Source organism: Quercus lobata, chromosome 12 (genome assembly GCF_001633185.2).
Source record: "Quercus lobata isolate SW786 chromosome 12, ValleyOak3.0 Primary Assembly, whole genome shotgun sequence".
Taxonomy (NCBI): Eukaryota; Viridiplantae; Streptophyta; class Magnoliopsida; order Fagales; family Fagaceae; genus Quercus; species Quercus lobata.
In genome coordinates, this window is record NC_044915.1 from 28,579,289 (window position 1) to 28,604,703 (window position 25,415).

At 34.1% G+C, this 25,415-nt stretch overlaps 2 protein-coding genes and 1 pseudogene across 4 annotated transcripts; 1 reads left to right on the forward strand and 2 right to left on the reverse strand.

Moving 5' to 3' along the window:
* Positions 1-2,962: 2,962 nt before the first annotated feature.
* LOC115970490 lies at positions 2,963-14,258 on the forward strand (annotated as a pseudogene).
* Positions 14,259-15,934: 1,676 nt separating this feature from the next.
* LOC115972209 (chaperone protein DnaJ-like) lies at positions 15,935-17,377 on the reverse strand. Of its 3 annotated transcripts, none has more exons than XM_031092416.1 (6): positions 17,231-17,377; positions 16,937-17,034; positions 16,738-16,825; positions 16,529-16,602; positions 16,337-16,399; positions 15,935-16,160 (listed from the first exon to the last, which is right to left on the reverse strand). In XM_031092416.1, the coding sequence occupies exons 2-6, from the start codon at positions 16,937-16,939 to the stop codon at positions 16,032-16,034; spliced, it is 357 nt and encodes a 118-aa protein (XP_030948276.1). In that variant the 5' UTR covers positions 16,940-17,034; positions 17,231-17,377; the 3' UTR covers positions 15,935-16,031. The 3 variants fall into 3 exon arrangements, with proteins under 3 accessions (XP_030948276.1, XP_030948275.1, XP_030948274.1); XM_031092415.1 differs by having other exon boundaries at positions 17,227-17,377; XM_031092414.1 differs by having other exon boundaries at positions 16,937-17,377.
* A 1,589-nt stretch (positions 17,378-18,966) lies between these two features.
* On the reverse strand, positions 18,967-25,369 carry LOC115971418 (kinesin-like protein KIN-14I). The gene is made up of 19 exons (XM_031091335.1): positions 24,951-25,369; positions 24,692-24,858; positions 24,430-24,573; positions 23,854-24,090; positions 23,679-23,750; positions 23,207-23,275; positions 22,890-22,967; positions 22,611-22,742; positions 22,409-22,490; positions 22,198-22,293; positions 21,906-22,079; positions 21,716-21,822; positions 21,431-21,609; positions 21,081-21,242; positions 20,727-20,980; positions 20,445-20,608; positions 20,153-20,350; positions 19,476-19,963; positions 18,967-19,378 (listed from the first exon to the last, which is right to left on the reverse strand). Exons 1-19 carry the CDS (start codon positions 25,072-25,074, stop codon positions 19,249-19,251), a joined length of 3,057 nt encoding a protein of 1,018 aa, XP_030947195.1. The 5' UTR covers positions 25,075-25,369; the 3' UTR covers positions 18,967-19,248.
* Positions 25,370-25,415: the final 46 nt, after the last annotated feature.

Genomic DNA, 25,415 nt, shown 5'->3' on the forward strand with positions numbered 1-25,415 from the left:
ATCTAACATTTCTCTCTGCTTCTTTTTTTGTTGTTTAAAACTTTTTAAAAAATAATAATAAGTGAAGACTATAGAAAATTTAGGTTAGCTTTTGAAAGTTTAAAACTTTCCCTGTGTACATGAAGAAAATACCCCACAAGCCCTAATAATAGTGTCACTTGAGGATAAAAGTGTGCGTGGAACATGTTGGGTTGGTTTCGTTGGGTTAGAGGTGTTAAGTTCTAAGTAATTAGGAACTAATGTATTAGAACTTCATTTTGTATGTTGGCGAACCATGATCAAAACAGGTTTAGTCTTATTTTAGATTGGCTCAAAGTATAAACCTTTTATGTAAAGTTGGAATCGAGTTACTGCAGAATTGAGTGTGCAATTCTGTATGGCTTGATCGATCGAGAATTAGACTCGATCGATCGAATGTCGTGTAGATTGTTTTTTTCTACAAAATTTCCAACTCAGCCCTAAGCCCATATGACGTGTAGGATTTTATGTTTTGCCCTAGGTATAAAAGGGAAACCCTAGCCATGTTTTCGTTGTTGCTCCTTATGCTGTGTGTGTGAATTTTTTGTGAGATCTAGAGGTGTTTGCCTTCACACATACTTAGGGTTTCCAAGATTCAAGATTATGTTAAGAACTTGGTGATCATTCAGTTGCTGCATTCAAGAAGCTTAAAGATACACAAGCTGGTGTGCTTGTACTTGCTGGGAATTCAAGAAAGAAGTAGTTCGTGAACTCGGAGCTGTCACGTGGTCGTGGTAGTAAGTTTCCTACTCAAGATAGCAATAAGATGTTAGTGGTTTAAGTCGCTATTGTGTAAACTTTAATTCTTTCATAGTGGATTCAGGTTTACCTTGAGGATAGCTAGATTAAATCCTCCACAGGTTTTTACCGGTTTGGTTTCCTGGGTCATCATATCTTTGTGTTCTTTATTTTCCGTACTTTACATTGATATGATATATTTGTGTTAACCTAAATCTGATAATTTGACTAAGTAATCACTTGGCTAAATAACTAGGTTAATCTAGTTGTGTTTTAAGGAGTCTAAAAACAAACAGGAGGATTTGATACACACCCCTACTAGAGGGGACGGCTTTCCTTCTTGACAGACTGACACACAAAAATTATACAGAGTAATGATTTTCACACATTTTTTTTGAAATTGTGTTTTGTAAACATTATTTCTATTAAAATTATAAAATATTTACGATTTTACAATGGCATAATTGCACTTTTAGTCCCTACATTTTGCACTTTTTCCATTTTAGTCTCTACATTTTATTTTTACCACTTTTAGTCCCTAAACCAATTAACGCTTGACGTTTAGGTCATTTTCATCGCCCAACTCACGGCAAAAGCTGACGTGGTTGACGTGGGCATTAAAATATTATTAAAAAAATTATTTAACATTTTTTAAATGCTAAAAAAAAAAAAAATTAATTACTCAATTTTAATTAAAAAAAAAAATTACTGGCTTTCAAACAAAAATTTTACTTTCTTTAATTAAAATGAATTACTGGCTTTCAAACCAAATTAATCCTTATTTTCTTATCATTTTCTTTCTTTCTTGTACTTTCTTTATAACCAAACAAATCAAAATAAAATAAATTAATTAAATGACTTTCTTATCTTTTTTTATTTTATTTTTTCTTTTCATTATTTTGTTCAGAAGAACATCTTCATGTTCTTTGTGTTCTTCCCTAGTGTTCTTCCCTATAATCAATCTCCAACAAAAAAAAAAAAAAAAACCCTAAACCCAGATCCTAACCAAACCCAAGAGATCATCACAAGAACATAAGAGCACAAACCCAGAACCAAACACACTCAAATTTAAAAACACAAAGAACACAATAAAAAACAAAAAAGAAGGAATTCAAAATCCCAAGCACGAAGCAAGAATCCTTGAACTACGTTGTCCCAATCTCCGCCATCTACTCTCCGATCAGACCTTTCTCGAACATCACCCATTGCCATTGCCAGTAAAACCAGCCGCCATAACCCATTGCTAAAAATTCATTGTCCCAAAAAAAAATTCAACATCAAACCCACCAAAAACAACCACAAATATAATTTTAATCACCACAAACCCACTAACCACACCACCGCTGACCACCACCACATCATAACCCAGCAACCCAAATCAGCCAAAAGTCACAAACCCAGCCAAAACCAAATTCACAGTAGCCTATGGCCTGACCCACAAAGCCCACGACAGCCCACTGCCGCTGCATGTCCTTAACCCACGATTCACAGCCACCAAACCCGACCCACCACCAACATTAAGAGTAGGGGCCATTAAAGAAGAAGGAATTGACCTCAAATCTGCCCAAAATGACTAAACAATATGCTTACAACCACTAATCTGATCAAACTTCGATTTCGCCGCTGCCATCTTCATCGTCGTTGTTATTGTTGTCGATGAAGTCTGTTAAGAGAAAGGAGGAAGAAAGAAAGAAAAATGAAAGGGAGAAGACTGAAACAGTGAAGAGAAATAGGAAAAAGAGAAAATTTGTGATAATGTTACTGTGTTCATGTTCTTGTGTTCTTCAAAATGATTTTAGATCTAATTTTATTGTTTTTAATTCTGTTTTTTCTTTTTTTATTTAGTTAAAATTGATAAATTATTTTTAAAAAAAAATTAGATGCTGATGTGGCATTTTTAATAATATTTTAATGCCCACGTCAGCCACGTCAGCTTTTGTCGTGAGTTGGGTGACGAAAAGGACCGAAACGTCAGGCGTTAATTGGTTTAGGGATTAAAAGTGGTAAAAAAAAAATGTAGGGACTAAAATGGAAAAATGCAAAATGTAGGAACTAAAAGTACATTTACGCCTTTTACAATTTTAACAAAAATCATGTTTTCAAAACTCTATTTCAAAGGAGTGTGGAAAATGTGTGTGCAATAAGGAGTATGCAATAAAATTTAGCCAATTCTGAATGTACCCTTTTCTTTGTCGTCTATTCTTATATGTGGCATTGTCCTGTTGTGCACGGTGAGCTCAATCAAGCGGTGGTGGCAAATGTTCGTGCATGCACTATTCAAAGTGACAAATTTGTCCAGACGGTGGACGCAAATAAATTATGGGCATGATCAGAGATTTTGCTCTCTCTCTCTCTCTCTCTCAACAAAAAAAACTAGGAAGAACCGACTTTATAGTTTATATGATATGAGTGAAAGCTAAAAAATCAATTAGCTGCAAAATGTTGAGGCTCTTGTTCTTGGTGTGTGTTTCTTCTATTTTTTGTTTCTCATAGGTTTGGGAATTCCGTGTTAATTCCCTACAGTCCCTAGCTCACTTGAGTTTAGCAGGGATAAACTTCCACCTGACTTTGTTTTTGGTTCAGGCACCTCAACTTATCAGGTCAGTTAATCTATGCTAGCTTTTTCTTTTTTTGATAAGATATGCTAGCTCTTTGCATAGCTTCTACTTTGTGTTTTAAATTCTCAAATCTTGTTGTTGGGTATAAACTATAAAGACTGATGTCCATTTTTTGAGCTAAAATAACAATGACCCACAGGAAGAATTAGAAAAAATGTAGAACATAGATATAGTACCTTGTGTTTAGTACATTAGATTCCTTAAATAAATTCAAACACTTGGTTGTTTTGACTTCAATTATTCTTGGAAAAATAACACTATTCTTATTTTATTGGTCAATTTGTTTGAAATCAATTGGAGAACCTAATATGCGCATCTAAGGTATTTTATTTAAGTTTCAACCTAAAAAAAAAAAGGTGTTAGGATATATGTGATTCACTTGTTAGAAACATATGTCACTATTTTATGTAATTGGCTAATCCTTTGACAAAACGCACTTTAGTTGTATTTGGGTAGATCTAGGATGTGTTTAATACTTTGAGAAACCTTGTTTCAAGTTCAAGTGTTAAAGCCATGCAAATTTGTCTAAGATTCAAGTGTGAAAAGTGTTGTTCATTAAAACTCGACAGCTAGCATCTATCGAGACCTGTAGAGCTGTTCAAGCCCATTGCTTAACAGTAACTCGACAGATAGGTATCTGTCGAGGTTTATGAAGTTCTGTTTTTCAGGACTGTTTTGACTCTAATCTGTAATTGTATGTTTGGATTTTCTTTTCTCACAACCTTAAACATATAAAAGATTATTTTAAGGGCCGTCGAAGGCGGAACAAGTTGCACAAGTGTTGAGCAAAAGTTTGTTCAAGCAAAATGTGATCGGAGATAGAATTTGCCCTAGTTCATCTTTCTTGTGAAGAAGTTACTGTATTTGTGCACCGTAGAGTTTTGTAATCAAGGAGCTTCTCAATCTTTATCATATGATGAACTGAAGAACTTTGCAACCAACAACTTTCTCTAGTTGGTGATTGAAGTCGCGTACTGGGATCCACGCAATTGGTTAGTCACGTACTGGGAGCCGTGCATTACAAGGAGAGATTGTCACTATAGAATAAGTCCAATTGGGTATTGGGGTAAGGGTTCAACTATAGGTTGGTATAAGGTACTAGGATTCCTTTACTTATAATCGCTTGTTTTGATAATAGTGGATTCTCGGGAGTGGTGACCTTAAAATCACATGATAGGGTTTTTGCTGTGTTGGTTTTCTCTATTCGTAAACAAATCACCGTGTTAATTTATTTTCCGTTGCATATTTAGTTTATTGGAGATTTGTTTGTGCTACCACGTGTTTACATGTTAATTTGATTAATTAATAAACTTGGCTAATTAATCAATTAATTTATCACAAGGGGTCAATTCATTTTTTGGCCTATCAAAAGGAAAAAGAAGAAGAAGAAGAAGAAGAGAATTTATGTTGAATAGTTAATGAACGATTTATCAATTTATCCATGTGCAAATGATGATGAGTGAGAATGTGAGATGCTTTAGAGTTAAGTTTTTAAGCAACTCCATGAAGTAGTTTTTAAAATCTTAATTATTCATGGATAAATGAAAGGTTAATATTTAAAAAATAAATAAAAAATAAAAATTCACGCTATCAACCTTTAAACATTGACTAGTACTATTTTAGTATCAATTTAGGATATTTATAAGATGTCGGAATATGAATATTATATTTAATCATGAATGATTTAAAAGTTACCTTAATGTGGAAAGAAAATAATAATCATTATGCCTTAAGGTTTGTTTCTTATCTCTTCAAAACTAGTAAACTCAAATGGGATTGTTTGTATACTCTGGTGTATGACCTAATTATGCTTTGTTCTATTTATTCTTCTTATAATTACTTATCCATTTTATAATAAAAAAAAGGTGAAGGGAGCAGCAAATGAAGATGGGAGGACTCCTAGCATTTGGGATACATATGTTCATGCTGGTCAGTTTAGTTTGTTTTACATTAGTTTTCAATATTATGTTGTTGATTTAATTGGAAGCCTCTTTTATCTTAGCACTTACGTTTCTTTTTCTTTTCCATCTTTTTCTGTTGAGCGCCAGTCTTATTTCTAGAACAATTTAGAATGCATATACTTGTATTTACTTATTCAATTTTGTATTTCAAAAGTCATTTAGATATCAGATTGTATTTTAGTACATGTTCTTGATTGCTATTGCTCTTTTACCCTTTTCAAATATATTTAGAACAGTTAACTTTCCTTGATCTGCAAATCTTTGCCACACTTCGACATCTGTGAATTATATTTATGTGTATTTTCACGGTTTGAAAGCCAAAAAAAAAGTCATTAATTTTATCTGTATGATATAAATCAAAGTTGCATATCAAATTATCTATAGACGGACTTGTATTTTAGTATTCCACTAACCCCTGCTCCTTATCATGGTGTGGTCATCAGTCTTTTCAATCGTTAAAGTTTAAAAACAAATTCACATAACTTTAAGTATCTGCACTGCAGGCAATGGGAAAAAGAATTAAAGGAACAATCAAGGTGCCAAATGTCCAAAGAAAATTGTGCCCTTGTGTCAAAATCCGCACTTTGCGGTTTTATAAAAATCAACAATTTAGCAGACTGATGACTGTGAAGATATATTTATATTTATATGAAAAGTGGGTTAATGTTAAAATTGGCCTCGATGCCTATAGATTTTCCATCTCATGGTCAAGACTTATCCCAAGTATGATGACCCAACTATGATCTATTAATTATATAAAAACCATTAAACTTTTAGTAGTTGTGCGCACATGTTTTGTCTATCAGATGTAAGAGCGCCTATCAATCCAAGGGGTTTACAATATTACAACAATTTCATCAATGAACTAGTCAGCCATGGTTAAAGCCAAGCTTCCATATCATAATCTATAAATAATCTAGTATGCTTAGCATTCCCAAATTGCTAAGCTAACCACACCTTGGAACTTTTTGTTTCTGAATATTGCTTGTTCTATTGATTTTGCACGAATCCAACCACTTGTTACATTACACAATTATGATCATCCTCAGGCACTTGAAGATGAGTACGGAGGATGGGTTAGTTGAAACTTGAAAGATAGTGTATAGTTCTTAACACTTGTTAGTTAAAATTTGTCTTTTCTGCTTAGGATAGATTTTTTCATGCCAAGGACAGCATAGGGTGATCAGTATGATCAAACTGTTTATATTTGGATGTAGGAGAGACTTCACAGAATATGCGGAGGTCTGCTTCAGAGAATTTGGAGATAGGGTTTCATTCTGGACTACTATTAATGAGCCCAATGCGTTCATGTTAGGAGGCTATGACTTGGGATTTCTGCCACCTCAGCGATGTTCTGCATATGGATACTGCTCTAGGGGTAACTCTTCATCTGAGCCATACATAGCAGCTCATAATATCTGGTTGGCACATGCTTCAGCTGCAAGATTGTACAAGAAAAAGTATCAGGTATCATCCGAAATTTTCCATATTAAGCATTTAAATTTGTTGTACCAATCAGTGAATATTGTCAATATATGTTACACTAGTGAAATTTAGATACAGAATTTTGCTCCAGAATCCCAATAGACTTTCTTCTAGTTCTTAATTATTTGATAAAATATTTGACTTCCCATTCTCATGCTAAATATACAAAGGAATTTATTTGTGAAGGAAATGTTTATGGATTTTAAAGCACATGTTATGATGTAGGACAAACAACATGGATTGATAGGGCTAAGCATGTCTATGTGGTGGTTTATTGCTCTAACAGAAACAAAAGAAGATGCAATTGCAACTCAAAGGGCCAATGCGTTCCATTATGGCTGGTAAATAATAAATCCTAGAATTGATACCATTTTTCCTCTTTAAAATTTCTTGTTTGGATCATGGTGTCACTGCATGTTGAACTTCATTTCATCTCATTATAATTCTGCCTTAGACAATTCCGTGTGGGCCAAACTAGTGGGTAATAATTGGGAGGAAGATGAGAATTCCTCCTGTGAAGTTCATGTTGAATTCGAGACTTGATTATTCAAAGCGTCTGACTATGTTAAGATTCTGCCATGGATAGGTGAAGAGTAATGACTAATGAAAGAAGTAAAAAGAATGGTTAGTGGAATTCTAGAACAACCGGCCTCCAAGAAATGTGGGAAAGATTAGAATGGATTTAGAGAGAGTTTTGGTAGTAAATTAGTTTATTCTTCGATGAGTTCCAGTATTCGGCTCTCTATCCCATTTATACAATTCAGTTACTAACTACCTGTAACAGATTTTGGTAGTGATAGCTAACTAACAGCCAATTACTAATCTTGCTTATTATAGCCACTTGGCCTAAGCTCTACTAATCGGAATTACAATTACAATGACTACTAATCACAATTAAAATTACAATACTCAATTACAACACACTCATACACTAGTACACATTAACAGTAGTAGTATCTCCCTATAGCTCACTCTTCATGTTGATCTTAACATTGGTACACCTGCTCTGTATTGCAGGTTTCTCAATCCCTTGGTGTTTGGAGACTATCCCAATATAATGAAGCAAAATGTGGGGACTAGAATGCCAGCCTTCACAAATCATGAATCCAAACTGGTAAAGGGTTCGTTTGACTTCATAGGGGTACTACATTACACCAATATCTATGTCAAACACAACTCCAACAGTCTGAAGATGGAAAATAGAGACGTCTTCATGGATGTAGAAATGGAGCTAACCGGTAAGTCTTTTATCTATTATTATTACAAAGTGAGAACTATTTTCAATCAATGATCCTCTCAAGTTTCACCGAGTCAATTTTGCCCCCTGTGATTTAATTTCTATCCAGTTCCACATACCAGACCTTTAAAAATTGTTCGTGTATTACACTGGCTTTCATACATGTCTCTTAACTCGATGAATTAAGACTAGGCCAAAGTGAGTCTTTCATTTCAGATAAACCTCCGCTAGTCTTTGTAATTTATGAAAGATGAACAGAAATAACTCTGATTTTCTGGTTGTGGCAGTAATTGAGGATAGCTTGTCAACATTTGAGGTGAGAGTTCAAGATATACTACGGATTCGACAATGTTTTTTGCCTGGACATATGATTGAGTTTGTTTATATCATGGTCCAATAATGTACCTATAGGAATAAGCTACATCATGATGGATATGGTCAAGTCAAGGACTATAACGAAATGATTCATAACCTAGTCGACAAAATCAAGTAGGCATATATCAATATACCAATATTTTAGATCATAAAAATATGAAAAAATTTCACAAGATATTTTGAATAATAAATTATTGATAATAGAGACATCATAAAATATCATGTTGGACCACCTTATTCTAACACAAAATACCCCCAAAATGCCAAAAATGACCCAAATACTACTAAAACCTCAAAAATGAATAAGTTAAAAATGTGAAATATTCACTCACACACACATCACCCTAGTGTCACACATTTCAAACACATACCACATATTTTGCCAATAAAACTTCCAAGGGTTCGAGTGAGTGGGTCTTGAATGCCAAGGGTTTGGTAGAACTCACAACTTGTAACAATAACATTTTTACTTTTTTTTTTATGTTGACATTAAAACCAAGGCAAAAATACATTTTTTGAAAATATATTTGAAAAAGCGTTTTGGTTTTAATCCTTACCGTTATCTCACAAATGGAAATAATCTATGTGGCAAACGAAGTGCACCATTAACACACTAAATGCTGACATGGCCATTAAAGTAATAATACAAAAATTTATTCGGCATTTAAAAAATACCACGTCAGACCATAGTTAGTATTTTGTTTTATCTTGAATGAAATAAAATAAGAAAATTGTTTTAGATAAATAACATTCACAAATCAAAAACAATAATTGCAACAAAAAAATTGATGCTATTATATATAATAATTACTAAGAAAATTCAATGCTAAGGGATTCTACAACCAGCGGCATTTTGAACTGCAAAATTTGTCCAATGAAATCCCTAACAGTTTCATTTTGTTCCAAATGTTAAGAGGTCATTAAAAATTTAAATTGGAGAATTGAAAATTGGTGGACAAAATGTTGATATCTCCAAACCACATTGGGTATTTTGTAATTTGCCTTATAAAGATGCAAGTGAAATGACATTGCTCACCCTCTAAATAACGTTGCTCATTCTCTAAAATGTCACTCTCTAAAATGCTAAAAATGACCAAATACTGCTGAAAACTCAAAAAAGAGTAAGTAAAAAGATTAAAAGACTCTCACACACACATCACTCTAGTATCATTCATTTCAAATACATACCACATATTTCTCCAAGAAAGCTTCCAAGGTTTCTAGTACGTGAGACCCAAATGCCAAAACAACCAGTATCCACAAAATGGATAGAAACTCACAACTTGTAAAAATAACCATAACCATAACATTTTAAACCTTTTTTTTGGTTTAAGGGCTGCTCGACATATATTTTTTAATGTTAATACTAAAGCCAAATCTCTGCCTAACAATGTATTGACATGCTTTTTACAACCCTTATAACATATCCAATGAATTTTTAGACATAGGCATATAGTTTTAACAACATCTAAAGTTTGTAGTAAATATTTTTGGAAATCATAGTTGCTTGAAATACTTGTAAACTAGTTGATACACCCAAAGTAGGGACTACTTTGAGAGTTAAAAGCATTTCTAAGGTCCCGAAACTGTCATCAAGACCGTTGCCACGATCATTAGCGATCCCCGCTGATGTTCAACGCATTGGCCTTCCAACTTCGAGAAAAGGAAGAAGGAATTTAGAAGGGAAAACAATTTGGTAGCTATTGCTAAATTTCCCCCTTCTCTCACTCCCTCACTATCTAATTCTAGCTCTTGATCAAAAGGCCCCATCATGTTTCCTTCTCTAAAAATTAGTGAAGGGGAGGCCATTGTTTTATAATTCAGGTCAGGACAGGTCCACACAAAATTCATGGGTGAAAATAAACAAGAGAAATTAAGGTATTTGAGAGGGAATGTCGAACTAATATTATTTAATTATGTAATCTTGCTTAATTTAGGCTTGGGGTAATATGGTTTGTTATTAGTTTCTTTTCCAGTTGGTTATTCAGTTGTAACACTAAGAGTATGGCAGTTTTCAATAGGTTATGACCATGATTTGCAGGTGATCCAAAAGAAGATGGTGAAGTATAAGCAACTTGTTGCAGTCCCTTCTTATGGGCATATAGTTTGTACGAAACTTAATAGAAAAAAACTCATAATCAATTAAATAGTAGTAGCTAAATGTATATAAATAATTGTAAACTTGTAGTACTTAAACACTTCTTTCTCTCTTATGGTTATTGGTATTGTTATTGTCATTGTTATTTTTGTTGTTATTACTTTCCCAAATTAAACAGTTTGAAATTCATTGACTTCGTATTTGCACGTCATTAAAGTATCTTAATTCTTCTTTTTTCACATCCACTTTTGTTGTTGTCTTTTTGGAGTGCCAGATGAAACAAATTCTACATAGTCTAGTATGTGAGTTTTGTTTACCAACAGTACTTCCTAATGATCATGTTTTTATGTTAAATACCTATTATGCCCTAGTGTCTGCAAGCAGTATTGGAATATCTCAAGCAGGAATATGGCAACCCTTCTATTTATGTTTATGAAAATGGTCTCTCTCTCTCTCTCTCACACACACACACCTCTTTTTTTTTTTTTTTTTCTTTTTTTTTTCTTTTTCTTTTTTTTCCATGACCTTTTCTTTGGAAGTGGAATCTTGGAGGAAACCCTCTAGGATAGCAAGAAAACTTTGCAAGATAATTGACCATATACAAATCTTTTTTTTTCTCCAAATGAAGTTTCAATAGATTAATCACGTCGAACAAGCAAGTAGCTGGATTTTTTAATCATTCTAATCATGAATTTTTTTTGGTCTTGCTAATCCATTAAATGGTTGGCTATCTTGCATTAAGCATGAGACTAAGCATGATAATGATCAATCACTATGGCTGCATGTTCCCTACGTACCTCCGGAATACTTGTGGCATTGCTGGAAATAATCAAGAATCTTTCCAACATCTGATTATAAGTATTTTCATGGTGAACCAGTGGTTTCTGAATGGTATGATTTGTCATGTTGGCATTTGCTAGGTTAGGCAGGGTTAGGTTGGTTTGGGTTGTAATGCTCATCATGCAATGTCTTTTCATCATGTTTTATATCTAATTGGGCAAACTTGGTATGGGATGTCTTGTTAGGTCAGCGGATGCGAAGAAATTCAACATTGAAAGACATTGCAAGGGTGAATTTTATGCATGCATACATTGGAGGTGTGCTTGATGCATTGAGGTATGCATACTTAATTCAATCCTTTCCTAGCAAAGAACCATTAATTGGATTCTAAAATTCCTTCTATGACCATTGTGGGGGCAAAGTCCAATAAGTGTTGCGCTTACAACAAGTATTTCTTTAAAAAAAAAAAAAAAAATGTGATCATATGTTCAACTTCTATATTCAATAGATTTTAGTAGAATAATCCCCCCTCCCCCCCCTCTTCCAAATTGTATGTTTTCTATGGGCCCATATTGCTATCTCAACCCACTCATTTTTGAGAGGGAATGTAAGGATTTTTTAAGTTGCAAAGCACCATTGGAAATGGTAGTCCTAAATAAAATCAAGATGTTTCATTGTTGGCAAGACCAATTAACCTCTCTCCCCCCCCCCCCCCCCCCCCCCCTCCTCTCTCTTTCTCAATGGATACACATAGATGTGTGGCACACATAGAATGAAGAAAAATTGCTAGACTATACGAGTGTATGTTGCAAAATTGTGCACTGAGTCCCACATTGCTCAATTACTATATCAATTTGTATGATATAAATGATTTCGATGAGTCTTAATTCTAGCTTGACTTATCATCGTTTTAGGGTGTAGTATAGATGTAGCTAGCACTTAGTTTGTGACATTTGATCCTTTCCATGGGTTGATATGAAAGCTTCCTGAAGTAGTGGTCCTTTTTCTAATTGTGGATGATGGCATTGTAAGTTTTCTATAGATAATGGTGACAATCAAATCTTTTGCACTACCTAGATGGCCTTTCATGAATTGAGTTGAATATTCAAGTCTTGGTTGAAGAACGATTTAGAAGTTTCAGCAAAAAGAATTTAGGTTGACTTGAGTTGAATATGGTCTTATAATGGACTATTACCACACTTATGGAGAACTGTTACTTCCAATCTATGCATGTGACCATTATGTAAAAGGTCTATAATGGCTTAAAGTCATCACGGACTAGTTTAGCATTAGTAAAACTCTAGCGTGCACGAGATCATAATTTATGGTAGGAAACTATGAATATAGACTATTAGGTTCATATTTTAATGTAATTGGCATATCTTATGACAAAATGCATTTTACTTGTATTTGGGTAAATCTAAGTGGGTTTAAGATGATCATTACAAATGGTTACATTGAAGACATGAAGAATACTAAAAAAATTGCTCAAGAAAAGCTAAATCTACATGTCTCGATACCAATCTTGATACTTGTCGAACTATTGAGATTTAATAAAGCTCGATACTTGGCTCAATATCTCTCGATCTATTAAGCTACATGATTTTTGATATAGCTTGCAATATTTTAATCTTATTGGCTATATGTTTATGGGTTTGTGTAAACCTAATAGGATTAGGAGAGCAACCTTATTGGAATAGGAGAGCTCATTCAAAAGGCCCATTCATGAGATTTTCTTTTTGAAACCCTAGCCTCCTCCTACAGAAGAAAGAGATCTTGTTGCGTTTCTTGTACGCCTTTAGGTTCTATAACCAAGCAAAGTCTCTAGCACCAACATTGAAGATCTCATTGGTGTTTCTATGTCAAAGGGTTGCTGTGGAGTTAGTCATGTACTTGAATTTGTGCAAAGGAGTTAGTCACGTACTAGGATCCGTGCAAAGGAAGAAGTCTCTACAAGATCAAATCCAATTAGGGATTAGAGTAAAAGTTCAACTGTAGGTTGGTATTTTGGGATAGGCCTGGTAGTAGTAAGATTTCTTATACTTGTAATCGTTTGTTTTTTATTAATGAATTTTTGGGAATGGTGACCTAAAAATCATTCAGTGGGGTTTTTGCCTTACGAGAGGTTTTTCCCATTTGTCAATACATCACCATGTCAATTTAATTTCTACTGCGCTTAGTTTATTTGGTGATTTATTGGTGCCTCCATGATTTGCATGTAATTTGATCTAATAAATCAACTTGTTTAATTGAATTAATTAAACGGGGTCAATATATAACCCAACATAGAGTACAAATTATCCGTTTGAGTTTTAACTCTTTGCTTAAACATTTGTATTTCGTTAAGAAAAAATATTTGATTAGATGAAATCTCAATACTTCAAATATTTTTAAAAACAATTTTTTTTGGCTCCTCTTACATGTGAAATAAAATTGTATTATGTTGCATAAGAGTCCAACACCTTTATTCAAATTGTTTACTTGATATGCAAAAAGCCTTATAGTTTAACTAACACCTTCTAATATTTTTAATGTTAACATTCAAGGTTCAAATCCCCCGCCCCAACAACCGATGTATAAAAAAAATATTGTTTATCTGATATGATAGATGTGTGTAACTTTTTTTTTTTTTCAAAGAAAAATCTAAATTGATTTCATTTCTTCTTCCTTGCCTTCATTATTTATTTATTTTTTTCGTTGAAGGAATGGATCAAACTCGAGAGGGTATTTTGTATGGGCTTTCCTGGATTTATTTGAGTTATTGGATGGCTATATATCGAGCTATGGCATAAACTATGTGGATTTGGATGACCCGGATTTGAAAAGATATCCCAAACTCTCTGCAAAATGGCACTCCCAAGTTTTTGAAGGGAAAAAGCATCAACTTAGATGAAGCAATTGAACTTGAGAAGAATACATCATCTCTCTCTCATTCTCACTTTCAATAGGCTCTGTTCAAATTATGGGACAGTTGTGGTGTTATGTTGCTTATGACTTTATGAGAACCAAAATGTACTCAGTAAAATTATTGAGCAATAATTGGTCCTCCTATTCAGCCCTTTGGTCTCTCCTTATACGGATACAGGGTACTATTGCTTACCTAATTGTAGCATCTTAAGCCAAAATGCTACTAGGGGAAAAAACTCTATGGCTTGGGAGCTTTACTGTTAAAGAGCCTTTTGTATGGCTGCTATATTCACTGCTGGTTTTGTACAATTCTTACCGTGGATCTCTTTCATACAGCAGAGGTGATTAGTTTGAATCACCCCTTCCCTCTCCTCTTACGGGTCAAAACTTGTTAGATTAAAAATAAAATAAAATAAATAAAAATAAAATTTTTTTTTGCTGCCAAAAAAAAAAATATATATATATATATCTATATTGCCTACTCTGCTTTGGATGATGCTTCTGCAGAGTTTGCTTTATTAATTTATTTTTTTGGGTTTCAATGAATTGATTATTGTTATAATTATATTTTAATGATTAAATTCACTAGTTTCTAATTTCTTAATTTTTTTAGAAAACTGGTAACTTTTCATAGTATTAGATTTAGAATTGGAGGTCTTTGGTTTGATTATTGTCTTAACTCTTAACTCTACCTGTCATTTAGAATGTTAAAATGCTATGTGTTGCACCCCACTTGTTAAGGGAGTATGTTAGAATTATGGTTAAATAATTAAATTCACAATTTTTTAAAAGGCCTCTTGGTCCCAAAGAAAATGTCTTTTGCTTCTAGTTTTAGACCTTTATAAATTGTTCATGTTTTACATTGCCTTTCATACGTGTCTTTTAACTCAATGAAAATTAAGTAGTAGGCCAATGTACTCCACCAAGTTAGTCTTTCATTTCAGATAAACCTTTGCTAATCTTTGAAATTTATAAAAGATGAACAGAAATAACTCTGTGATTTTCTGGTTGTGGTAATAATTCAGGTTAGCTCATCAGCATTTGAGGTGAGAGTTGAAAAATTGATAGACTATGTGAGTGTGTGTTACGAAGGTGCGTGCTAAGTCCCACATAGCTTGATTACTATGTCAGTATGTGCTATATAAGTGATTTCAATAATTGTAACTTGACTAATTGTTTTAGGATATAGTATAAATGTAGCCAACACTTAACTAATTGTTTTAGGATGTAATATAAATGTAACCAACACTTAACTCGTGATATTTGTGAGTCCCACATTATCTTTTGATGATGAGCAATTCTTAAACATTGTGCTAATATCAAGTTTAGAGAGAGTTCGGTTACTGATTAACTTTCCTCAAGATCCATTCAATTATTAATAATTTTTTATTTTATAATTTTATAGTTAAAGAGAGGAGATTTGTTTTCTCCAAAAAGAAAAGAAAAAAAGAGATGAGATTTGAATTTTAAATGTCTTTGTTAGAAATACCAAAAAGTGCTAACTAGTAACCAGTTAGCAACAACGCTCTTAATCATTAATCATTCATATTGCTATTAATTGCGTGACAATTCATGGACAATGATCCATGTAAGAGATTGTTTAGGCTACATAATTTAGTCTACCTCTACCATAATGATTATTGGTGATGCCTAGCACAATCAAAAGTCCAAATAAAGACCCATTCGATAGATCACGCTTTGCAAGTAACAAAAGAAATTGAAAGGGAAAACTTATATAATCCATTAATTGAAAACCGTGGAGAAATAATTAGCACAACCTTGTCAATTTAAGATCAAATTAATTCAAGGAAGCATTACAAATCAAAACGCATCCTCTTACTAGGACTCTGAGACGTGCTCAACTCAAATCCAAAATTGACCATTTCATTCTCCCTAACCATGTCCGTTAACAACCCCTGAAGCTCCTCCATGGTGTTCTCTTCCTATTAAAATATACAACCAAGTACAATATTAATTTATTCAGCAAAAAAAAAAAAAAGTACAATATTAATTTCCCCCTAAATAAAACATTTTTTTTATTACCAATGGTACTTGTTCCAAGGAAGTAGTTCATATGAACCTTCAAAAATAAATACAAGTCAATCACCAAATGAAGTACCTGTGGCTGTGGCCTCACATTTTGCATCATCAAAACCATTTCTTGCATGAAATCTACAAATCCCTGTTGCCAGAAATCCATAATTTAGCATCCAAAAACTAAGGGAATAAAAATTTTAAGGAAAAAATATTAACCAAATAAAAACTTTATGAATGTATATGAATATCGATGGAAGGAAAAGAAGAAACTGACCTCGTCATCATCGTCTCCAAGGAGACCAAACAATCCAGCATCATAGATTGTTCTCTTTCCTTTATTTGATAAAACTGGAAAAATCACAGTCCATCAGAATCAGATACCCCCCAACAATATTAATTGGAATGAAACAGTACACAAAGGCAACACAATGTATGTGTTTTTTTTTTTTTTTTTCTTCTTTTTTTAATTTAAAAAAAATATACCTGAATAAGCTTCTTGGATTTGTTGGAACCGTCTTTTAGCTTCTCCAGCAATTTTTTGGTCTTTCATCCACCTATCTGGGTGCCATTTCTTCAAATTTACGTACAAATAAATTAAAATTTTTTGAGAACAAAATTCATAGCATAAAACTATAACAAAAATTAAAAAAAAAAAAAAGGGCGGGGGTTGTGATGTTACTACCATGGCAAGTTTGCGATAAGCACAGCGAATCTCATTTTCTGTGGCTTGCTTACACAAACCAAGCACTGAATAATAACACGCCCCGCCATGATCATAACCTATTCCAACGTTGGACATATTTAGCTGTAGTGACAAAAGCTTTAACTGGGAATAAAAGTTTGAACCAAATAAACTATATGTTGTGCCCAGAAAAGATCAGAAGCAAGAGATTAATAAAAGCAATTGATTATGGCTTTAACTGTTGGCTAGAATGACTTTGTGTATAAATTAATCATATAAGTAAATAGTACCAACTTGGGTTCTCTCAAAAGAATCTCAGAACTGGTTGAAAAGTACTGGCTTGGTGAAGGTTCGAGAGGTTTCTTCTAACATGAGGTATAGATATTTGGGATTCCATACACAAAATTCATAATTTTTGCTTGCTAAATCTACTACTAGCTCATGGCCACAAAAATTTTGCATCCATAATAAGAAAAAATGTGGTGGACCGAGGTAGTGGGTAATTTGTGGCCTACATTTGATTTGGACTTGTAAATTGTGTTGAGATCCATATAAGGCATTTGTTGGAAGCAGAAAGCACGTGAATTGTGTCGTGTCACGGGCAAGGACAGCCGATCTTTAGAGGGTTTTGGCAAAATAATTTTATTTTTTTAGTAGCTTTTTAGTTAATTACCCCCTAATGCAGAATTAACGAGGAAATAAAAGTAGTAATGGATCATGAAAAGGCCAATTTTATGTAAAACTAGTCGCACATCCATGCAGGGTCCAAAAAATTTGACCTTTTTTTTTTGTTAAATGAAATATAAAAATAATAAATGAGATTTATAAATAGTAGTTGTAAATTCTTCTTAAAATGATGCGATTATTTTCTAACAAAATATAGTCGATATAATATATTAGACTTTCTAACTCAAATTATCTATATTTGTTATTTAAAAGTGTTTTAAATTTTGTGAAGTTTTTTTTTTTCAAGAAAATATAATGCATTTTTAATTCAATTGTCATATGAGGAGATATGTTTTATAAATAATGTATTGTGTGGTTGAAATTTATTTTTAGTACTCTTTACAAATAAGTCATTGTCTATACGTTTTGAATGACCTAAAGATTATAATTGGAAAAAAAAATGCAAGACTTTAATAATATAAGAAAAATGTAATTTTATTAAGAACCTATCAACATTCTGCTAAGAAGGTGACATGATTGTCAATGAAGTAGCTCATTTTCCTACACAAACTTCTCATCTCATATTGTTGCTAGATTAGCTTTAAATTCCTTTATGCCTTTTTGTTTCAATAAGGATAATCTTCCCCCGTTTTGTTTTGTTTTTTTTTTTTTTTTTTTTTTTTTTAAGGAAGATTACCATGTTTGTTCCCTCGTTTCTGGCAATAGATTGAAGTTTATCCAAAAAAATAAAAAATTCATCAAAATGGACTGAAGTGCACCGGATTGACCAAAGTGGACCATATGGACCGAAATAGACCGAATAGACCAAAATAGCCTAAATAGACCAAAATGCTACGCTAACGTGGCTCAAATAAGAGCACAAGTAACTATAAATGGTGCACTTCAATTTTTAGATATATATAAATTAAAGGCACTCAATTTTTCGATCAATTTACAATGATTCCACTAAAACTGATTTTACTGCTGAAATTTTTCAACACAAAAATCTTCTCCTCCTCCTATTTTAACCAAAGATATTCTGTACATTCATCTTTCCAATATAGCCCTTTGAATGACCAGTAAAGATAGAATCACAAATTTAAAATTTGGAATTCGGCAAAAACAAATTATGTGGAGCATTTGATATTAATTTTTTAGGTGACGGATTAACATGCTTCGTTTTAAGTTTTTACCCTGCTGAAGAAATTTGTTTAGCTCTTCTATACCTTCATAAAAGTGAAAAATACCCCTGCCAAAAGAATTTAAAGCACAAAGATCTTAGCAGTTGGCCTCAAAAACTTGACCCAGACAATTTTGGAGCTATAATCTCAAACGAATGCAATGCAAATTCTTGAGTTGATGTATTATGCCTCTAATTTTGGGGTTTCATATTCCATTAAAAACCAAGAATAGTGTAATGTACCATCTATAAACAACATCAGTCATCCAATCCACGTAGGGAGGACACATTGAACTCACAAGTAGACAATTACAAGCAACTGGAATTATTGCTGCATTTAACTATAAGATTACAACAAAAAAATAAAAATGAAGAATATAGTAAAACCTCTCTCCCTCTCAAACAAATTCAAAGAAATTAAAAAAAAAAAAAAAAAAAATCACCCTCTCAACGTGTAAGTACATTTCTATTTTCTATTCCCAGCTCTACGTTTCATATCAGTTGGAGCTGGCTGCCTCCCATTCCGCTGCACATTGCCTACCCCATTTGCTAATTTCCTTGAAGGTGAAGGGCCAAGAGAAGCATTGGTATTCTTGCTGAAAAGTTAACAACAACTTGTTAAGGAAAGATGTTACTGGGTAGACAGTTCTTATAATTGAGCATACTACTAACAAAATATCTACTTTGGATTACCTTAGCTCTGGGCTCTTTGCTGGCTTTGAATTGGGTTTCCTGGTTTTTGCACTAATTCCATTGGTCATGCTGGTAAGCTTTGAATGATTGAATTGCCAAAGCAAATCTGGTTCTGAAGAATCACTGGTGGCAGCATCAAGATCATCCATTTCATCGGTACTTGTGACATTGAACTGGTTGCTTCCCATAAACATATTATAGGATTGATCTGGATAAATTTTGGAAGAATCAGGGAGATATTTCTGGTAAAATACATCAGATAAGTCCCCATTATCTGCTGCCCAACTTCCTAAAGGGTTCTCAACTCTGCTTACATCATGCTTGTTTACCATGACCTTATCAACCCACTCACCCGAGCCCATTTCTCTATCATCCTCCCTGTAGTTCTGGCCATGACCATTCACCGGAGGCCAGGGAGGTGAATTTGCTAATAGCTCATCAAGATCAAAGCTTTGTGTCTTTTGCCTCGAGGCAGAATTGCTACGAAGCTGCAGAATCATTCCATCCAATTTCAGATTAAAGTTCATAAAACTAAACCGAATTTTTTGTTATAAGGAAACAGAACAAGATAACAAATTTGTTAAGAGACAATCTGATCTAAATGCATACTATCAAGCAATAGAAAGGCGAAATTTAACAGGTGAGAAGTATAGTCATTATCAGGGAACTTTATTTACCTCCATATTGCCTACGTCACCCATTGGTTTCCGGCAGCTATTGTGGTCTTCGAATAAACCTGCATCCTTCTGTTTAGATTGAAAAGGTGATATCTCACTAGCTTTTGTCCTGTATTTTTCAGAGCTTCCAGATATGGAAGTTTGAATATGCTCCGGTTCCCCCTCTTTTCTTGCCAATGCAGCCTTCAGGCTTGCAATCTGAAGAAAAAATTGAAAGTTTAATAGAACACAACAAATGGACAAGGCCCTTAAAATTACTTGAAGAGAACTTTACAGGTGACAAAGTAAGAACCTGTTCTTTGAGCTCCTTGACATCTGTGCTATCTTTGTTTACTTTGGCAGCACCAAGTTCAACAGTGGCAACTCGCTCTGCAAATTTAAGCGTACTGATTGATTCTCCAATAGCATCAGGCTCAGGGCTTATGTGAACAAACATCAGCGTCTTGGCCTGCCCTCCTAAAAGTATAATTACAACCCCAAAAGTATAGTAAGAATCTTTCCAAGAATGAAGAACATAAAGAGAGACTATGGTTTCCACATTCCAATTTGAAATTTTGTGTTAGTTTAACCTCACCAAGTGAATCTTGGAGCAGTTGTGTAAGTTTGCTATTTCTATAAGGAACATGTGGATTCTTTTGTGCAAGGGAAGCTATCACGTCACCCAAAGCTGACAAAGATCTGTTAATGTGTTGTGCCTCTTTCAATCTATCTCCTGTCACCTCAGATTTATCTACCCTCTCACTTCCTGCTAAATCAACCAGATGCATACAGCCACGAAGAATAGCTCCAGATGTCAAGTCTCTTCCTTGAACATGAACCGTCAAGCAACTGCAAATTGATAATTTAAAATAACAAAGTAAACATCAACTTAAATAAGGATACTATCATAGATACATCCACTGATTTATATAGACAATTACATTCATACCTATGTGAGCGACTACTACGGTCATTTAGGGCTGTTGCACCTACTGCACGATTCTTTTGTCCAAGGTTCATTAGATCAATAACATCAAATGTCGATGATACTGGAACAACATTCGCATCTGGTACACTATGCCCTCTATGAGAACTATTTCGAATTTCTAACGTGTTAAAAATTAAGGAAAACCTTTTGATGGGGAGTAAGTGGGGGAAGAGTGGAACAGAATCAAAATTCATAAAATTGAATGAAATTCTGAAAATAGACATATAATGTCATTCTTAATCCTATTTGACAAAAATATAATATAAAATGACCTAAATCAGTAAAAGAACCAAATAACTTGTAAAGGATATCTTCTGTTAGTTCCATCAATAACAAGGAGATCCCTAACTTGCTCATTATAGATCTCAATCATCTGAACAGAAACATCGTAACTAAAAGTGTCCTTTCTTTGATTTGCTATTTGAAACAAATCACTCAATGCCCTATAATTTACTCCTTGGCTTTTTTCCGTAAGCTCTCTGGGTCCACTCTAGACATGTAAACAACAAAAATTAGCCACATTTATGTAGTTTTTCAAAATAAACATCATTGTACATGTTATATCATATTCAGAGATAAATCTAAATGTTTACTACCATAGTGAAAGTCTTTCCAGATCCTGTTTGACCATATGCAAATATGCAAACATTGTAACCATCAAGAACAGACCGAATCAAAGGCTGCATATCAGAGAAGACCTCCTCTGCAATACATTAGGAATAGAAGCGTAAGAATAATGTTAAGATCAAAGAATCTGAAAATTTTCTAAATGAAAACCTTGCTGACCTTGACTTGCAGATGGCCCAAAGACCTTGTTGAAGCTAAAGGACCTCTGGCCTTTTCCATGCCTTGATGGAGTATTCATAGTGATAATTCCTTCTTCTATATGATCCACGGCGCTAAAATGATTTGATTGTCCAGACAAGAAGGGTCTCACTCGACAATAAACCCGGATACTTCCTGATCAAATGAAAAAAATATATAATATATATTAATCCATTTTGAGGACTTAAGCTTTAGGCACTTAGTGATTTTTTTTTTCCCTCTACCACAAGCAAGACCCCATTGATCTTCTTACCCTTGAGATCCTGCACTTGATTGTACAGCTTGCGATTTTCCTCAAGAACTCTATGATACCCAGAAGCAGCATGAGCTAGGCCATGAATGTGTATACCTACAAAGAAATGAACAAACTCAAATGAGACAAAAAAATTATTTTCATCCCAAAACCCCTAAAAAAGAGAAGAAAATAGAAATAGAAAAAGAACAAATAACTTCCTGAATCCTACCAAGATTGTGAAACTCCTCATGGAACTTCATTTGCATAAAGTTCATACCAGCTTTTGTAGTGTGAAGTGTATGCTTTAGTTCCTACAAACATATAACATTAGCATTAATGCACTAAGCTGTTAAAGAAACAGAAAGGCAAAAATATGGAGTATACACGTTCAGGAGAAAAAATAATGGAGAATACATCAGTACTGTCCTTACTTGAATGTCTCTTTGCTGTTGATCAAAGATCATTTGCTGTTTCATGAGCTGGCCTTTTGATTTCTCATTAGAAATGCTTGTTTTATGGGCAAATTCCTCTTTCTTTATCAACTTTTCATTTTTGTCTTCAGTCTAAAATATTGCACCAACAGAAAAAGAAAATGTTAGGAACCCAAGTTATATTCCAATCATATGCTCTGACATTGAAGACATGCTTCTTTTTATTGATCACTAGTCTTTATTAATAGGTGCATGTTAAGGTAAAGTACAACATATTACCTTTTTATCGGCAGAAGTAAATTTCAAAAGAGCTCTGTTGCCATGGGAAACAGCCATATCTTTCGGAGGTGTTTTCATCTATGATCATAAGCGAATGAATAAATAACCAGCCAGATAGGTAGACCAATAGATTTAAAAAAAAAAAAATAGAAACTCATCTAGGATCCAAAAACCATGTTTAATCATTTGGAATATGCATCAATCAAGTCTTATGTTGAGTCTCAGAATACATGAAAATGCATAACTGGTCACCAATCCATACTGGATTAGTGAAAACAATCTTGGCCCACAAAAATGACCGGGCAAAGTAAACATACCAGCTCAAGTTGGCTTGCAATGCGATGCTCAAACTCCTCCACTACCTTGCTTAGCACGGATTCGACCAGCTGTTTCATGCAGAGGAGCAATACAAGTCAAAAATAAGTAGTAGCAATAGTATCAATAATAGTACGAGTAAAAGTTAAAGCACTCTCAAAGCGGTGATTGTATCAGTAATAATAGTATTTGCAATTTTGTATTCACCTCACTAGTTGAAAAGGGCAATTGGCTTGATCAAGTTCAATCCAATCAAGAAGCCTCAGTGCACATTTTTTTTTTCAAGTATTGTAATTGAATGGAATAAATATAAGGCAGAACTTCACCAAATGTCTATCAATAGTATGTTTCATCATTCGCGCACATCACATAGTTGCACCACTATGGTGAATGATACCAGATGTACTAACCCCAGTTTGATCAGCAAATTGTTCTTAATTAAGTTCATCAATTTAAGAGGGGAGAGTAGATTACCGATGGAACTTCTTCGGGCTTCTTATCTAACAGAACTGCACGAACAAGCATACTCAAGGAACCATTGGTAGGCTGCAAGTAATAACATGAATGAATCAACAAAAGTTCATCTTTCTTTAATCAACCAGACAAAGCGAATGCATAAAGAAGTCTAGTAAAAGTTAAGCTTACCAACCATTTTATTAGAGTCAATCTCAGAGGACAGCACATTCAAGGATTTTTCACCCATTGATGAGTTCCTCGACAAGGAATTCGTGAACGGCTCTGAATTTTTCCTCACAAAAGACTTGGCTGACACCATTGGTTTCACATTTCCACCAAATTTCCATACTCCATTTCCCCCAGTCTGTTTCCATTCACTGTAGGATTTTACCGCCAAAACACAATTCACAACCCTTGCAGATTTCCCTCCCTGAAAACTCAATAAACATATAATATTAAAAAAAAAAAAATTAAACCCTTTTTGTATTAGCAAGTTACACACTCATCTACTTAACTTTAACTCTCTTTTTTTGGTCAATCAATCCAAATTAGAGTGGTATGATTATTTCCAATGGGTCTTGAATCTGCAACCTCACCCTCCAGACAAAGTGCAAATCGAATCAAAGCTCATTGACTAATGAGTTTTGAACCCACAAGCTCACTGAATTGCAATTTGAACCACAGCTCATTAACTAATCTTATCTACAAAATTCCATTCTAGCTAAAAAGCAACACAAATTAACTTCCACCAAGATACAAAAACACATACTTGTTCCAGATCAGATGCCTCAAAAGTGGGAATTCCCAGTTCCTGCACAGCTACTAGAAAATTCCTCACATTCTCAAAGTACTGAAATGCCGATAACGCGGCTCCATCGGGGATCAGAGCAGAATCACAAGGACTCTCCACCACCTAAAACCAAAAACAATTCACAAAGCTCAAACATTCATTTCAATTTGGAAAAAGAAGAAAAAGAAAAAAGAAAGAGAGAATGAAAGTGAGGTTGTGAAGCGTTGACTGAGTGTATAACCTTGGGCACAGCTCCAGGATGAACCTTATTGAGAACATTGCAGAGAATAATACCACTTCTTAATCCAAGCCTAAACTCTTCCTCTGACGGCTCCGCCGGCAAATCTTTCGCCGCCACTACACCTACCATCTTTCTCAGCCACCCCGCCGCTTCGTTCCTTCTCGACGCTACACACACAAAATCATCATCATCATTATCAAAAACACAATTCTCTGTTTGGTTGCTGAGATAAATTTAACCCAAAAAAAAAAAAAGTTACCAGCTTCCTCAGCTTTTCTAGAAGCCAAATCAAGATCTCTGAGGCGAGTCCCGTGCTGCTGAAGCACATCCTCCACCACTTCCGCCACCGAAAACGACAATGTCCCCTCCGCCATCATCATCATCACCACCACCTTTGTTTGGTTATGAATTTAGCTAGAAAGCAAGCATGAAGATCTTGGAAGAGAGAGAGAGAGAGAGAGAGAGAGAGAGAGATGAAAACTTGCTTGTTGGTGTTGGTGGTGGTGGTGATGGTGATGGTGATGGTGTTGGTTTTTCGTTGTTGTTGGTGGCGTGTAACTGTTTTGCAGTGGTTTTCTTTGCTAGCAATTTTCGTCACACATATTCACATTCTCCATGACCCTTTCTTTTTTTGCTTTCTCTCTTTTTTATTTCTTTCTCTCTACAAAAGAAAAAGTGGCTACTCTTAACTCATCACTCTGCTTTATACTCTGTCTTTACCAAA